General features: G+C 41.4%; 2 protein-coding genes and 1 long non-coding RNA gene across 4 annotated transcripts; 2 read left to right on the top strand and 1 right to left on the bottom strand.

Moving 5' to 3' along the window:
- Nucleotides 1-31: 31 nt before the first annotated feature.
- On the bottom strand, nucleotides 32-1,447 carry LOC127606094 (uncharacterized). The gene is made up of 3 exons (XR_007963733.1): nucleotides 1,255-1,447; nucleotides 1,002-1,092; nucleotides 32-924 (listed from the first exon to the last, which is right to left on the bottom strand). It is a non-coding gene; the product is annotated as an uncharacterized LOC127606094 (long non-coding RNA).
- Nucleotides 1,448-5,487: 4,040 nt separating this feature from the next.
- Nucleotides 5,488-7,538, top strand: mob3c (MOB kinase activator 3C). The gene is made up of 3 exons (XM_052074109.1): nucleotides 5,488-6,017; nucleotides 6,663-6,865; nucleotides 7,106-7,538. Exons 1-3 carry the CDS (start codon nucleotides 5,600-5,602, stop codon nucleotides 7,133-7,135), a joined length of 651 nt encoding a protein of 216 aa, XP_051930069.1. The 5' UTR covers nucleotides 5,488-5,599; the 3' UTR covers nucleotides 7,136-7,538.
- Nucleotides 7,539-8,107: 569 nt separating this feature from the next.
- Nucleotides 8,108-14,847, top strand: mknk1 (MAPK interacting serine/threonine kinase 1). 2 transcript variants are annotated; one of them, XM_052074095.1, is made up of 14 exons: nucleotides 8,108-8,226; nucleotides 9,327-9,389; nucleotides 9,818-9,923; nucleotides 10,004-10,102; nucleotides 10,192-10,289; nucleotides 10,443-10,522; nucleotides 10,614-10,687; nucleotides 10,771-10,875; nucleotides 10,956-11,011; nucleotides 11,601-11,696; nucleotides 12,054-12,248; nucleotides 12,774-12,938; nucleotides 13,022-13,065; nucleotides 13,785-14,847. In XM_052074095.1, the coding sequence occupies exons 2-14, from the start codon at nucleotides 9,336-9,338 to the stop codon at nucleotides 14,014-14,016; spliced, it is 1,404 nt and encodes a 467-aa protein (XP_051930055.1). In that variant the 5' UTR covers nucleotides 8,108-8,226; nucleotides 9,327-9,335; the 3' UTR covers nucleotides 14,017-14,847. The 2 variants fall into 2 exon arrangements, with proteins under 2 accessions (XP_051930055.1, XP_051930054.1); XM_052074094.1 differs by having other exon boundaries at nucleotides 8,109-8,226; nucleotides 10,004-10,105; nucleotides 10,180-10,289.
- The last annotated feature ends 1,578 nt before the right edge of the window (nucleotides 14,848-16,425 follow it).

Below are 16,425 nucleotides of genomic sequence, written 5' to 3'. Positions count from 1 at the left end.
TTGCATCATTGCCTGTGCGTGTACTACAACACCCACAGTCTCAAAGCAATACGAGCAAGATTTTGTTATGTTTGTTATATTGTTGATGGCGCAATTTCCTTGTAAACTTTTTTTTTCTCTTTCAAATCATTGGCGCTAAAGCGATGACAAGTGCACAAGAATATGACTGGTTGGTAAGTGCAATTTTTGTTTTTTTAAATAATGCCTTCATTTTGTCTCTCATATTTGAACCGGCATCCCATGTATCGAAATATTTATTAAATCCACTTTTGTGCGAGATGCACACCAGATATAAATTGGTATAAATAAGCTTCAAGTTGCTTCTGAGTTTTATGTTTCTTTAAATTTTATTTGAAGAATTTGGGCTTTAGAGAACCTTTATACACACATGCATCCACACGGAAATATATAGATAACGATATAAAGACAGGAATCAGAAAATAAAGTTTTGTATATATCGTTTCCCAAAACATGTATTTTAACATTGGACAAGATAGCATTCTAACGTTCGGTCAGGCGAGGCGATTTCAGCAAAAAAGGAAATATCTTGGGGCGGGGTCAAAAGTTTAACTAAATAAATTGATATAAAATAAAGGATCGTCATGACCAATGCACTCCAAGTAATCACCCAACCCTATGTTTGAACACAATGTCATGCTCTGCCTGTTGCCATAGAAGCCAAGAAAAGTGGGACAATGAACTCAACAGGATGATCGCCGAGCAGCCTGTTCTGGTTTCATTAAAAATCCTAGAACCTGGTCCGAAACGAGGATAAAAGCCTGCTTGTACTTGTCTGTCAAACAACATCCCAGCCGGATGTCTAACAGAGATGCACTGTTTAAACGAAACCACATGCTTGACATATTTAAAACAGTTTAGTTGAAAGCAGCTGCTGTTCAAGATTGTTTTCACGACACCCCTTGCCTGCAAGGGACAAGTAAATTAAAGGTGAAGTTTAAGTTCAACTGCAGCATGACTTGAATGGGAGATTGGATGCTGACCTCCATGTGCTCTGCGACTGACTTGCGACCAGTTTGGGGTGTAACCGGCTCGCCCGATGTGAGCTGGAATGGGCTCCAGCTCACCCTCAGCCTGTATGTAAACAAGCGAAAAAGAAAAGTGAATTCATGAATTTATCGTCATGAATAGATATTTTCTTTAATGCATTAAAGTCAAAATATGTGTTTGATTCTGAGCAAAGGATTGGGCTGTTCTTAATTATCATGTCAGGCCGTGTGTTTTTACCACGCTTACCTTTGTACTGCTTTCCCTGTCAACCTGACAGCTGAGGCCCGACCTGTTCGACTTCCGCATGAGTCACATTTCTATCTTGCAATGAAGCAAACGACTACGGCAGGCCTATGTCATGCATCCGCATTGCCCTGACAGCTCTTCGAATGAGATCATATAATTTTTCAATTGGCCTTTTGGGAGCGGAGTCATTACTGAAGTAAACAAGGTGAAGGTGATGCAACGGCCACATTCCTAGAGTGAAATGCATTGCTTTAGAGGAGGCTGTGTAAGGATATGGATAACATTAACTCATTCAGTACCAGCCAATTCTGGACCAAGTCTGAAAAGATGTTTAAAAACGTCTTTGGGAGTGAATAAGTTGTTAATTATACAACAACTGTATCTCAATAACTTCTACCTTAATAGCTTTTCTCATGTTGCAATCAGATGGTATCTTTATTTTAAAGGAGAAGTCAACTCCAAAATTTTCTTTATGCTAATATGTTCTATGCACCTCCACTATTCTAAACACGGCCTTCTGATTAATCTTGCATTTATGGAATATGAATTAAGTGGCAAAATCCACCCGTTTTTAGCCATCTCAGAAGGCGACCATTTTGCCACATGCTGTTAATAGAAAATGGTATCACGGTTCCTCAGGGCTCAGGTAACAACCATTCATGGATCAGCTTCAGAAACCAGGTGAACCGACTTCCCCTTTAAGTTTATTCTCTGGCCGAGTGAATTGATTAGTTATTTCTTGGCATTTGTCGTTTAGGAATATCATCGTTGGTGTGTGGGTTCCTTGCATGTACAGTATTTTCTCTTTGGCAGCACCCCAAAAGAAGAAATTCGTTGAGGTCTAGTATAACTCTTGTAATAGAAAACTACTTTCCATCCCGCTGTATATTTAATCTGTTTTGTAATTTTTTATATACAGTATATATATATATATATATATATATATATATATATATATATATATATATATATATATATATATATATATATATATATATATATATATATATATATATATATATATATATATATATATATATATATATATATATATATATATATATATATATATATTTATTTATTTATTTATTTTTTTGCTACAACCACAAGAGTAACATTTTGGTGGCCGAGCAGCATAAAGTTGTTCCATATACAAATGTTTTACCAAAGCAAACGTTGCAAGAGGTAGCACAAACAAAACATTGAGGAGGAGTTGCATGACATTTTGGTGAAGCATTACTCTTATTATACTGTAAATGATTTTCACAAGAGTCAGGACGCCCCCAAGTGGGCATGTTGAGAAACTTCCAATTGTATTGGTTTCTGTGTTGTGAAAAAAAAGCTGCTAACACAAGTATCATCAATATCTATTCACATTCTGTTATCTGTACCTAAGTAGAGGTACAGACATTCTAATAAAAATATACGTACTGATTAACTCTTGAATGTAAAGCACCAATCCTGGCCTGTAATTTAATACAAGAGGAAAAAGTAAATTTTTGATAACTTGAAGAAATAAAAAGACAAGACATTTCCATTCATTACAATTGGGTACAATTTGATAGCAGAGTTTTATGGATTACAAGAATGACTTAAATTCGTATCTCGGGGCACCACTGTATTTTTGCTTCCTCACCACTCTCTGTAAATCGTCCGAAACATTTACTAAACTTGAAACTGAACCTCAGAATATACAAACGTGATATTTCAGCCGATATTTCGGAGAGGACGATACGCTTAACCAGACAACCCCTGTTCCCACGATGAACTTTTGACTGAAACCCATTTATGCTGGCTTCCATGACAGCATTTTAAAGAAGCAAAAGCATTTAAATGATACGTTGCTATGAAAGAGCAGCCCGCTCTGCCAAAATATTCTGAAATATTTGTGGGATTTGCTGTGCTCTCTGCTCTGTACTTTTGTGGCGCATAGATGTGGGCCCAGTTTCACCAGAGAAGGGGGGGTCGGGCGGTCTTCCATGGGCCGGTAGTATGAGGAAAACTCAAAGGAAAAAGAAAGAGGAAGGAATGACAGAAGTCCTTTTCCCGGCCCTCCTCCGTTCGCATATGTAGCAAGAGCAGACCCAGAAGACAAAGTCAGGATGTGACATCATGTGCAGGAAGAGAAACCACACGACGAGTTCAACTTTTTCTTGAGTTGTGCTAGGCTGCGGAGTGAAGTTGGACGTCTGTTTGAGGCAGGGAGAGAGCGGGAGGGGGAGATAAGGGGGAGGAGAAGGGGGTAAAGCAGCTGGGGAGCTGCCCTCCGAAATTCACTCCGGCCTCTCCCAAAGCTTTTGCCAACATTGTGGAGCCTCCGCAACCAGGTACAGTAGAAACAGCGTTTTCCCCCTATTCTGTCCTTTTTGTCCTGGTCTTGCTTTAAACCGCCAAGCCCGCGTTTTGGTTTCCGCCACGCAAGCCTTCAATGGGTTTGTTTTTAGCGTGTGGCGTCAATAAACACCCGGGAAGTATGCGTGAGATGGATGAGTGCATGATCAGACATGCTTCAGCTTGAGGCTACGGCAGGGGGGCGGTAAAAGTTTTTGAGCCCACTTGTGTTTTGTCTTTTTTAGCTATTATACTCGTGCACTAGTAAAGGGAGTTCATGTTTGTTGGGTTGATGTTTAAAGTGTTCTCCGGAGTTCTTTTGTTGTGGAGCTGTCTCATGACCGCATAGTCACACTGACACTCCCCCCACCCACTGAACTGGTCGCGAGAGGAAGAAAAATGATCTCTTTTGCAGATCACACACACTCTCAGATCATTACGATGACATCATCTTTTTCCTGTAGAATTGGTTTCAGGGGCGGGAGTTTTCTGAAATGTTTTATCAGTGAGGTATGGGCAACTTGTCACATTTGCACACTGACTTATTTGTGAACTCTAAAAGAAACTGAAACGTTTGCTAGTAACGGTCCAGAGAAAAACAACAGCAGGAATTGTATTGAGTGACTTTACACACAAATGTTGATGATTGCACCCAAGGTCACTTGACGACAGAGTCCAATCAGTGGAGGTCATCCTCTAATCCAGGGGTGTCCAAACTTTTTGCCAAGGGGGCCAGATTTTATGAGGTAAAATGTCGGGGGGCCGACCTTGGCTGACATTCTTTACATTGAACAACAATATTGTTCGACAAATTTGAGTAAGCCAGTCTGTTTCACATTTCCATTTTTATTTTAATTTCAACAATCTTAAGAATTTCTTTTGGTTCATTTGAAACAGGTATATCACATGCAACTGCTTATTCACTTGACTTTTTCTTAAACAGAAGTCTCCTGAGTGCAAATTGATTGATTTGAAAATGTATCACCATGACTTTTCAATAGTCACAAAACCTTTGACTCGAACAACAGGGAAATGAACAAGCAATACACATATCCACAACTGCAAGGATCATTTGAAATATGACGTATCAGTCAATATAAACACGGAGTGGTGTCTTGTTAACTCGTGAGTGATGCCCACTAGTGTCTAAATGCTATTACTCATTTAGCCACTAGAGGGAAGCAGTACTCTATGAAACATCACTCACCAGTCCACGAGACCTCAGTCAATGCAACACGTGTTCCATTGCGCCCAACCTGCGGGCCAGACGGCACTGATTTTATGACAGGGGCCAAGGGCCGGATGAAATTCGACCGCGGGCCGGACTTTGGACATGCCTGCTCTAATCCAAATGGAAAGTTCACCATAGACAGGATAAACCCAAGACAGTTCACGCACACAAAAAAGTGGCGTACTCCAAATGCCAAATCAAAATAATCAAATGTATTATGCTGGTTGTATGTACTGTTGCATATTGTTTTTTTTTTAAAAAGCATTTTGACTCATCTTTCAAAACCCGCAAAATGTTTTGCTCTGTTACGATACAAGCATAGAACCTACCAAAACAAAATATGAACAGTCTTATTTTTTTTCCCCACCACAAAAAAAGTTTGCTTCAAGCTTTTTTTCTTTAGTCTAATTGGCAGTAGTACATGGTTGGTTTAGCCACAAACACCAGTTTCTGACCAAACGCTTTAACACAAAAATGTTTTGATGCCTCAAATGCTTTCAAACTAGAATACGTCAAAAGACTAATTGCGAAAAAACAAAACAAAAACATGCTGTGAGTTCTATATGGTTGGCAGTTGACATCAGTGGCTTTATTACATGTTTATTACATTCCTCACTCTCCACAAACTGTGTCATGTAACTATAAATGTTTTTTTGTGCTTTACAGAGCATCTGCCGCCGGACTTGACTGGGCTTTTTTCCTCTTGAGACCTCATCCAGGCCAGAAACTGTCGCCTTCAAGATTATAAAACACTAATTCTGGAGAGTACAAATAGCTGAGGACATGGCTTTGTGTCTGGGTCAAGTGTTTAGCAAAGACAAAACGTTCCGACCTAGGAAACGCTTTGAACCCGGCACCCAGCGTTTCGAACTGTACAAGAAGGCCCAAGCCTCGCTCAAGTCCGGCCTTGACCTGAGGAAGGTGGTGCAGCTGCCCGAGGGCGAGAGCCTCAACGACTGGGTCGCTATGCACGTGGTGGATTTCTTCAACAGAATCAACCTGATCTACGGCACGGTCAGCGAGTACTGCACCGAACGCACCTGTCCCATTATGTCCGGGGGGCTCCGGTACGAGTACAGGTGGCAGGACGGCGACGACTACAGGAAACCCACCAAGCTGCCAGCTCTCAAGTACATGAACCTGATGATGGACTGGATAGAGTCGCTCATCAACGATGAGGAAATCTTCCCCACCAGAATAGGTGCCTGAGAACTGCCTTACAGGATGTGTGTATCCTAACTGTTTCATGAAGCTTCATTAATGTGCTGCAGATTCAAATGAGGTTCATTGAACCATGAGCCTGACATTTATACACAATCAAGTTTGTCGCATGAACAGACGTGACAAATAGCTCAACTGCATTCAATATCGGGCATGATGATATACAGTATTGTCACGACGAAATAGCCCCGCATTTAATCCGTCCGTTTTCTTTAGAGCTGCAGCCTAGCTCAGATGACTTTGTTCAAGAAGCAGTTTACACCTTGGACTGGTGGGTCAGTCAACCACTGGGTACATATTGACAAGCAACAAGTCACACTTACAGCTCTGCACATTTTAGTCCTCAGTTTATCTAAAGTCAAGTCAAGTCAAGCTGTTTTGGGAATGCGGAAGCCATGAAACTCAGAGAAGACCCACGCAAAACACCAGTACAACATGCAAGCTCCATACAGGAATCTGTAACCAAGATTTAAACCCACAACCTCTCAAATGTGGTCGGCGTGCTGACCACTTGACTATGCTGCTGCCCGATTGAGTCCTATTAAGAAAATTATCCCTTTTTCAGAGAGGTAATAGTTCCCCGAAATCCCTGAATGAACATATTTATTTTTCATCCCCACTGCAGGTGTTCCTTTTCCGAAGAATTTCCAGCAGGTGTGCAAAAAGATCTTGAGCCGGCTTTTCAGGGTGTTTGTGCACGTTTACATCCATCACTTTGACAGCATCTGCAGCATGGGCGCCGAGGCCCACATCAATACCTGCTACAAGCACTACTACTTCTTCATTTCGGAGTTCAACCTCATCGACCACTCTGAACTTGAGCCCCTGGTGAGACAAGAGCGTGACCTTGACCTTGTGTTATGTGATGTGATCAATCAAAATGTCATTGTCAAATGTCTGGAATCGTGAAGCATGAAATGATATAAAATCCATCACATTGGGCTTTCATTATTGTCAATCATAGGCTGTGTAATAATTAGGGATATGAAATAAAATCAGGAACTACTTATAGGTACGTATATGTATATAAATGTACTGTATGTGATCCTGTGTTTTGTTGTCCTACAGAAAGAGATGACAGAGAAGATTTGCAATTAAACTAGAGATGAAGAAGACAAAATGCTCACCTTCAATGGACTCTCAACTAAGAACTTTTCACATTAATGTGTAACATGTTACATACAATGTGAGCGGTGTGAGTGAATGTCAATGTGAATTTTAATTTTTTTTTTTACGATTCAACCCCACTTTTTCCGGTGGTGTCAAGATGTGTGTTACTCAAGGTAACAATGGTGCTGTTTTTATTTGAATCTGAGGTGGTTAATGATTTCCTCCAGTCTTTCATCCTGTGCATGTATTTATGGTTGGCCTTTTATAGGCTATTTTTAGCTTTTTGGACTTTTATTGAGTATAATATTGTATTTTAAAAGTTTTTTGAAACTCTGAGTTATGGTCCAACTGAAAGGGAAAGAATAAATATGAATAAAGGGAAGTTTGGTTCGCTTCAGGTATTCTGGCTTCTTCCATCCATCCATCCATCCATCCATTTTCTAATCCCTTTATCCACACAAGGTCACAGGCATGCTGGAGTCAATCCGAGCTGTCATGCTCACTCAACAAAACGAGTTTAAAATGATTATTTAGTGTAAATGACTGGCAATGAAAGGTATAAAGGGGGGGGGGGGGAATACTCTCTGAAGTTCACCACGCAGATCAAAACATGCCTAATACTGTATAAAGATGTAGAAAGACTTTAGACACTTTTTTATCAGGGAAATTAGGCTGTCAAAACTTCTCAGCAATATTCACAATTATAAACTAATCGTTTTTATTTATTCTCATTCGACGTTTGTTTGGTGTGTGATTCACCATTGACAGTAAAATGCCAAGCTATGAAAGGCATAAAGAAGTAAAGAGAAACTTTAAAAAAAAATTACAACTACCTGGATTAAAACATTCCGACAGTGTACAGAGGCGTGCTGAATTACGTCACGTGACGTGTTGTCGTATACAACCAATAGGAGAAGAGAATACGAGAACGTAGGCGTGGTGATATATTTTCGTGCGGTTGCCCGCTGGGCGCCTTCAGTGGCAAATTGGTTTGATGGCTCTCGACTAGCGATGGGATCTTACATCATCTCTCGAAGACTCTGACCGGCGGGGATTTGGCCAGTTCGGAGAATGTTCAGGTTACCGCGCCGCTTCATGTCTCATATTTGGCTCGTACGGCACCCGGATGATCTTTAAAATATGTTGGGACGTCATGAATAGCAGTCGGACGGGGCTTTACACAATTCTGTGCTAGGCTAACCAGCAAGCTTTGGCTAACGCTGACAACACAACGTCGTTTGTGTGTGTGTGTTTTTTTTAAATGTTAATAAATGGCCACTTTCTTTTACTAATCCAGTGTTGAGGAGAACTCTTACCGCAACAAAAGTCAAATATCAGTGTTGACGTACGTACCTGTTGACGATGCCGTGACTGTCAATGACGTCAGGATCTGGTTTGGATTTGCTAACGTTGGCTCGCAATTAGATTTCGGACTGATGTATCCCGCTATGGCCATTTATTTATATAATTCAATTTTTAGCGCTTAGTTTAATGACTTGAAGTGACACTATCAGTAATAAAATGACTTCGTTACGACTGTAGAATTCTTTACGTGCACATACCTGTCAACCATTCGGAGCGCCAACCTGGATAAACTACCAAAAAATGCTTATGAAGAGCAAAAAAATCCATATAACATACCAAAGCATTTTATATGTCAAAATAACGCCAGAAAAAAACCGCACGATATTTTCAATGATATTTATTGTAGATCTCCATAATACAATGTCTGGTTAATGTCTAATCATCATTCTACTTAGTGGCATTACTGTGTTCAGAGTTGTATTTCTGCGTTACTTTTTTCACCACGACTCCAAATGCTGACCCATCGGCTCGAAGTTACAGCATCCATTCATATTTACTTTGGAAACGAAAGCATTCGAGTAGACTAGCACCATTCTGGGGGGGAAAACAAAAAACTGAAAATTTCAGAATCCGTATGATTTGTGCGATACGGCCATATATGTAAGATTCACCACAAAATCCGTATGAACTATGACTAAGCCGTATGAGTTGACAAGTATCCGTGCAACCAAAGAACCAATCCCTCTTGTGAGGCACTGGTTTGACACGTGAACTGAAATTCTTGACTGTCATCTTATCTTGTTCTGGCGTCTGAGTAAGTTTCAGCAGATGGGGGCCATTCCAGGTCAACTAAATATTTGTAATGTTCCCTCAGTTAGCAGCTATGGTGAGGCACAGCGTGATGACGGAGTTGCATGTCTTCCAGCATTCGCTCCAGGTATGATCTGTCACCTCGTTGATGTGAAACATCCGCTTATCACTGCCCTGACTTGTCAGCCTTATCTACCTTACATACAGACGTTCTATCGCTCTCAGTGAGTCATGTACTCTGCCTGGATTTGTAGATACTTGTGATAATCGCAGATAAGGTTAGCATATTGAAGACTAACCGCAAGCTACTGCTCTGGCAGGTTGCCTGAGAGGAACTGTGCAATAAATAGTTTTATTACAGTCTACTGTCTAAGCTTGAACGCAGTTAGATTTGGGAGGTTTTTCATTAAATCAAGTTGTGATGTTTTCCAATTGGAAATAAGTCAACCAAGACTGTGAAATAAAAGTGGAAGCTCATGCATTTCCTCTTCTACTTTCTCAGCAGCGTCAGCACTTGATTTTACACCACTCTTGCACGTTTCCTGTCTGTTCCAGGGCAACTCCCTGGCTCTGGGCCAAGTAGGGCAATGTTATGGGGAACAGCAGCAGCAGAATGGGATCGTTTCAGATGACAGGCAGCACATCGCTCAAGTCCCTGCAGGTACGAAAGCCCTATTGTGCAGTGCGGCAGACATTGTTTCAAATGTCTTCATTTGTTGTTGTCCTCATGTGCTGCATCAGAAGTTGAGAAAAGCCATCCTGTGAACATCCCAGATGCTGCCAAACGAAAAAAGAAGAAAAGATCAAGAGCGACCAACAGCTCCACTGGCACTTTTGATGGTAATTACGGAAGGATTTGAATCAGACTCGTTTCCATATGCACTTATTTTATTCATTCATGTATTCGTATATATAAATATCCATTTTAGACCTCTATAAGCTGACGGATGAGGTGCTGGGCCAGGGGGCTTGTGCCAAAGTCCAAGGATGCGTCAGCTTGCAGAACGGGCAGGAGTATGCAGTAAAGGTGACATTCAAAATTAGTTTGTATAAAAAGGGCAATGTGAGACATTTTGAGATGGGCTGAAATCTTTCAAGGCTGATATTGCCTCAAAGCAAACCAGGCAGATAGTTGCATAACATTGCAGTGAAATATATCTTTTTGGGGTCCGTCATACAGATCATCGAAAAGAGTGCGGGTCACAGCCGCCGCCGAGTCTTCCGAGAAGTGGAGACGCTTTACCAGTGTCAAGGAAACAGGTGAGGGAATTAATGTCGTGTTTGAAAGACATTCCATGAAATGACTGCAAATGATGTGAACCCAAACTAAATTGGAGATCTTTTGACTCAGGAACATTCTGGAACTGATTGAGTTCTTTGAAGACGACACTTGCTTTTATTTGGTGTTTGAGAAATTGCGAGGAGGTGAGCCAAAAGAACACTGGCCATTGTGTGTCTGCACTCGTTGCGACATACACCCACGCAATGTGATTGTTTCATGTCCCAAGGGTCCATCCTTACGCACATCCAGAACCGGAAGCACTTTGATGAGCTGGAGGCTAGCAAGGTGGTCCGTGACATCGCCCAAGCGCTTGACTTTCTACACACAAAGGGTACGACACCTTCTTGTCCAATCTACCCACATCCAACTGACAGTCCTAGTTGTCATGGTAACAGTCCGTTGTCTTTACAGGTATTGCTCACAGGGACCTCAAACTGGATAACGTCCTTTGTGAACACACTGATCAAGTAACCCAGGCTCCAAACCGGCGCTTGAAATTTTGGTTTTAATAAATGCTTTACCACTAACAAAAAAAAAACAAACAAAAAAAACATGTGATTGGCCACAGCTGTAAATATTGTATTATGTAAATTGCTTGAAAATAGATCCTAAAAAGGGCCTAAATTTGACTATGTTGTCACCGGGCGTGACAAACTTATTTTTGCCGCGGGCCACTTTAGAGTTACGTCTTATGAAAGTGAAACCACCAAAATGTTTTATCGTCCCATCGTATTATCACTTGTGCACAACAAATTAACAGATTACTAGTTTTGAAATCAGTCAAGTCACCTGTTGTAGTTTGTTCAGTTACAGGGTCGGAAAATTATTGGAAAATCTCAACGTTATTTATTGCATATGACAATTTGACCTTTGGGTCGAGACTTTAGAAAGAATCATGCTAGCTGACACGTAGAATTTTTCTTCGCGGGCTACACAAAATAAGATGCCGGGCCGGCTTTGGCCCCCGGGCCTTGAGTTTGACACCCGTGATGTAGACCATTCAGTTGAACATTTTTTTTTGGAACCTTCAGGAACCCACCGTCTGTCTCTTTCCAGGTGTCACCGGTAAAGATCTGCGACTTTGACCTGGGAAGCGGCGTGCAGCTCAGCAGCGCCTGCACACCGATAACAACTCCAGAACTCACCACACCGGTAAGATTTGCGGCTTGTTATTCCAACCGTTGTGTTACAGCACTTTTGTGGACCATGTGAGATGATCGAGTGTACCACAGGAAATGATCTAATCTCACTTAATGGGTCCAAACATTTTATATATGAGTAAGAATGCCTCTTGGTTCATCTATGCTGGCGATGTAGTAACAGGCAGGACAATTAAATGTTCTCCCACTAGGTGGCAGAAGGTACAATTAACCTGTCAGTCGACTATGTTCAGTCAAGGTAGAGAAACAATCTGCAATCTGTAAAATATTTTGCTTGTCACTAAAATGCTACTAATTTCTGGTCATTTGCTCTCTCCCTTTATTTTTATTATTATTATTTTTTTTTAAGTGTGGCTCAGCAGAATACATGGCTCCAGAAGTGGTGGAGGTGTTCACCGACGAGGCGTCCTTCTATGACAAACGCTGCGACTTGTGGAGCCTCGGGGTCATTCTCTACATCCTGTTAAGCGGCAGCCCCCCCTTCACGGGCCACTGCGGCAGCGATTGCGGGTGGGACCGGGGGGAAACGTGCCGCACGTGCCAGGTAATGAGACTCGACAATTATGTGGCCTCGAACATGACACGTCCACGCATTGTTAGACTTTCAGCATAGTTGCCTAATTCATATTTAAATGTTTTCGTAAAAGAAAGAAAGACGTTTAACTCCGTCTTACACCGGTCCAACAAATCAGTCCATTATTTAAATGTCGCGGAATGTACAGCATTTATTTCCTTTCCCTTCCATTTTTATGCAGATTTGTGCATGACTTATTGCGCCTCGCCTCTAACTGCGCGGTTTCCAACGGGTTGGTGCATCTGTAGTAAGAATGTTAAGAGGCGATGGGCGTTCATCACTTTTCTCCCCCGCCATCATCTGATCATCACCTGACTAAATCTCACGTGCCCATCAGGCGACGCTCACGTGCTGTCACAATGAGGTCTCCAAAAAAAAAAAAAAATGAACGCCATCGCAGTAGGAACGTGAAGCTAGCATGTCGAAAATGTCACCTCGCTTCTAGAATGCATGACGCATGTTGAGTTAAGACACCATGTAACATACCGCCCACAGAGTCACCTGTTCGAGAGCATCCAGCAGGGCAAATATGAATTTCCGGACAAGGACTGGGCTCACATCACCAATGCCGCCAAAGATCTTATCAGCAAGTTGCTGGTACGAGATGCCACTCTGCGCCTCAGTGCCGCTCAGGTCCTCAAGCACCCGTGGGTGCAGGGGGTAGGTGTTTTTATTTCATTTTTTTTGTATGGTAAATGATTGTCGACTTGTATTTCACATTGCTTTACCTCCCTCTTGCACAGAATGCACCAGAGAGAGGTCTTCCAACACCTCATGCCTTACAAAGGTAAGACGGAAAGTCATAAAACCACTGAAATAGATACCGTGAGAAGTGAGAATGAAATCTTACAAGCTACATATATTACAAGTTTCCCTCGCTATTTGCTGTGCATAGGTATCGAGCCCCACAGCTAATAGCAAGTGAAAGCTCACACAAGAAGTTTTTAATTGCCTGCATTACTTTTCTGTTAAAACGAGTCGATTGCCTGTGTGAGCAAAGCCGCTCCCTTCACTTTAACATTGTTCTTTGGGATGTTCCTTGGCACCAAAATAGCGCCAAAGTAATACTTTTATATTTGACAGGGCGCAAAAAACAAACAAACCAGTGAGTATGAAAGCTTAGTGCGCTTGGACCTAAATCCACCTTCAGCAACCCGCTCCAAAAATCAAACTCTGCCGCAACAACTCAGCAAACATCATGGAAGAGTGTGGCCAGCATTTTTTGTTTGCATGTTTCATAGCCTGGAAATGTGCAGGAGCAAAAGAAAATGGTGAATAGGCGTACATTTTGTTTTTGTCACGAGTCACACAGTAAATAAAAGGGACCAAAAAAGTCCTTATTTGAGTCATTAAATATTTTTTTAAATAATAGGGTAATTAATGTCGACCTCAAACAATCCATATTATTAAAATGAGTGGAACATGAGCGTTAAAATCGTTCTCCTTTATGTTGACACGTCAAGTCAAAAACCCATCTCTGAAGCGTTTTGTACGTCGACATCGTAGGAACAGCAGCACCAAAGACCTGAGCCAGTTCGCAGCCGAAGCCATCGCCTTCCACCGGCAGCTGTCGCAGCACGACGAGCAGCAGCAAAAGGAGGAAGAAGACGAAGAGGTGTGCCCCGTCGTCATTTGCTCCATGAGGCTCTCTCCACCGTCCAACTCCAGACTGGCTCGCAGGAGGGCGCAGTCCAACGCCCTGCGCGGCCGAGACGGCACGGCTGAACTGACGGCCTGAAAATGAGCCGCTTGGCATCGTGTTTTGCGGCCGCGTTTTTCTTTCTTTCTTTTTTTTTTTTTTAAATCTGTCCTCTGTGTGTGTGATGGGCCTGCCTATCAGGTCGTGTCGTGGAAGCTTTTCGCCCACTGCCTGTAATCTTATCACCTGCAGCAAAAGTAGCACTTCCTCTTGCGAACCTCTGGGAAGGTCCTGACATCTTCAACCAAATCTGTTTTTGTTATCCCTCCCTCCCTCCCTCTTTTTTTTTTTTTTAAAGAAACAAGAATTCGTTAAGTCAGTTATTGTTTTTATATTTATTGTTGTCACCTTGTTTTGTATGATTGATTACCTTATGATCGCATGAAGAAACAATAGTCTTTTTTTTTTTTAAATAACTATGTTTAACTTTTTATGCCTGTCAGTCTGTGCGAACGGAAGGGTCCGGATGTGAACTAAGGTCAAGTGGGTTGTGATTTCTATTTTATTTAATTTTTTAATTTTCAGACTGTGAAGAAAGAAGTAGTAAATTGATTTTTTCTTGTCATTAAATTTTCACATAGAGTGCATGTTAACTGCAGCACGAACATCCTTTAAAAGTTTGACATAGTATTTCCAGTATCATCGTTATACATATTGTGAATTTTGATTTGTCTCAAGCACAGTCAACGTGCAAGCCTGCTTTGCACAAGCCAAGGTTATTTTTGGTACTTTTTCTAACCTGATGCTTCCACATGTTATGTCTGGCAACTTAAAATGTGAGATGTTCTCTTGTTGAGGTTCATGATGCACATTGTTAACATTGATGAAGGAATTTACTGGATTCCGCATTGGTATTAAAGGGAATTTACTCTGATCTGTCACGCTTGATAAAGAGCCCTGTTGAGTACTACCCTCAAATCATGGGCTTTAATTTTCCAGGACCTTTGAAGCTGTCTCCCTGTCATAAACGATTCCTGAGATCTGCCCCAGAGGTCTCCAACCGCCGGGGACCGGTACGGTTACCGTGGTTTCCCATTGGGTAATCCGACAGAACCGAAAAACGGTTACCATGAATTTCCGAAATCCTCAGGCCTGCTATTGAATTATTTAAATTTTTGCAGCATTTTTTAAAATAATTGTATGTATATGTTGTTGTTTGTGTTATTATCATATGCAATTGAATAAGTAGACCATTTCAGAATTCAAAATTTGGGACTCTCAATGCATAATGGGACTCATACTTTTCTGATCAGTATCTTATCTGCCTGTAAACTGTAAAATTATCACTGCAGAGATTACCGCTTTTTCTGCACTCGGTGATTGACTTCTATGCAAAGTCATTTCTCAACTTGTCTTCCGTGGCATGTCATGCCTGTTGAGTGTTGATTTACTTGACATTAAGAAACTACTGCTAAAGCATTAATTCATAAATGTATATCATGTGCTTTTTTGGTTTTCTTTGGTATAAATCACACGTACCCTGACTGTTCTACACTTTGAATAAAAAAACACTTCATTCAAGCGTTAGGGAGTGCAAGGGGTTATGATGGAGGGGTGTTGCAAATCATGAAGACCTGCCAAGTGGTATGATAGCATTGTTTTATACATGTCCTCGGCTCGGCCTTGTCCTTGGACACAACACTGCCGCGAAGTAGCGAGGGATCACTGTACAGTATTTCGCTGATAGAAGTACTCACTTCCGCCACTAGAGGGTAGTCTCGTCATTTCGACGGTGCACTGATGCGCGAGCCCGACCTGCTGTTCATCTCACTGGAGAGGAACAATCATTCAGCATTCATCCACATAAGCATTCTCGATCGTGTTTGTCTTCATTAGGGTCTCACTTGTTGTATAGTACGCAGAAAGTGTCACAATAAATATATGATACAGTAAAAATGTTTTGTGTGGGCAGCCCAAGGCGCACCTGGACAATCCAACGATCCTGCTGTTTAATCAGCATCTTGCTTTCCCCACCTGTGAAGAAGTGCTCACTCAAACAGATTTCGAAAGATTTGTGTGCAATATTTGAGATCAATTGTCTTTTCATGTACACTACACACACACACAAAATGCTGGTTTGTTTTCCTACCCACTCACAAGACAGCTGTCGATTTTGAGCAGATTGGATTCATTATTTGGACTCAGTGTTTTGGGGGGTTGAAGATTGAATTTGGTCGCCATTTTGAGCAATGCACTAAAAGAAGTCCATTTTGGCCTAATATGTTCGATATCTTGCTCCCACTTTATTTTTGCAATTATGCAATTTAACCCACTAGATTTAAGAGTGGATATAAAAGTCTTAAAAAATGGGAGCAAAAACTAAAGTGCTGAAAATATATATTTAGAAATGGACATTCAACTAAACGAAACACTGTGGAAAAATTGCTACATTCGTTGTCGATTGAATAAACCAGTTTGTCAATAAATATAGCTTTTCATTGAGAGGGG

This window comes from Hippocampus zosterae, chromosome 8 (assembly GCF_025434085.1).
Source record: "Hippocampus zosterae strain Florida chromosome 8, ASM2543408v3, whole genome shotgun sequence".
Taxonomy (NCBI): domain Eukaryota; kingdom Metazoa; phylum Chordata; class Actinopteri; order Syngnathiformes; family Syngnathidae; genus Hippocampus; species Hippocampus zosterae.
This window is presented reverse-complemented; position numbering and strand designations above follow the sequence as displayed.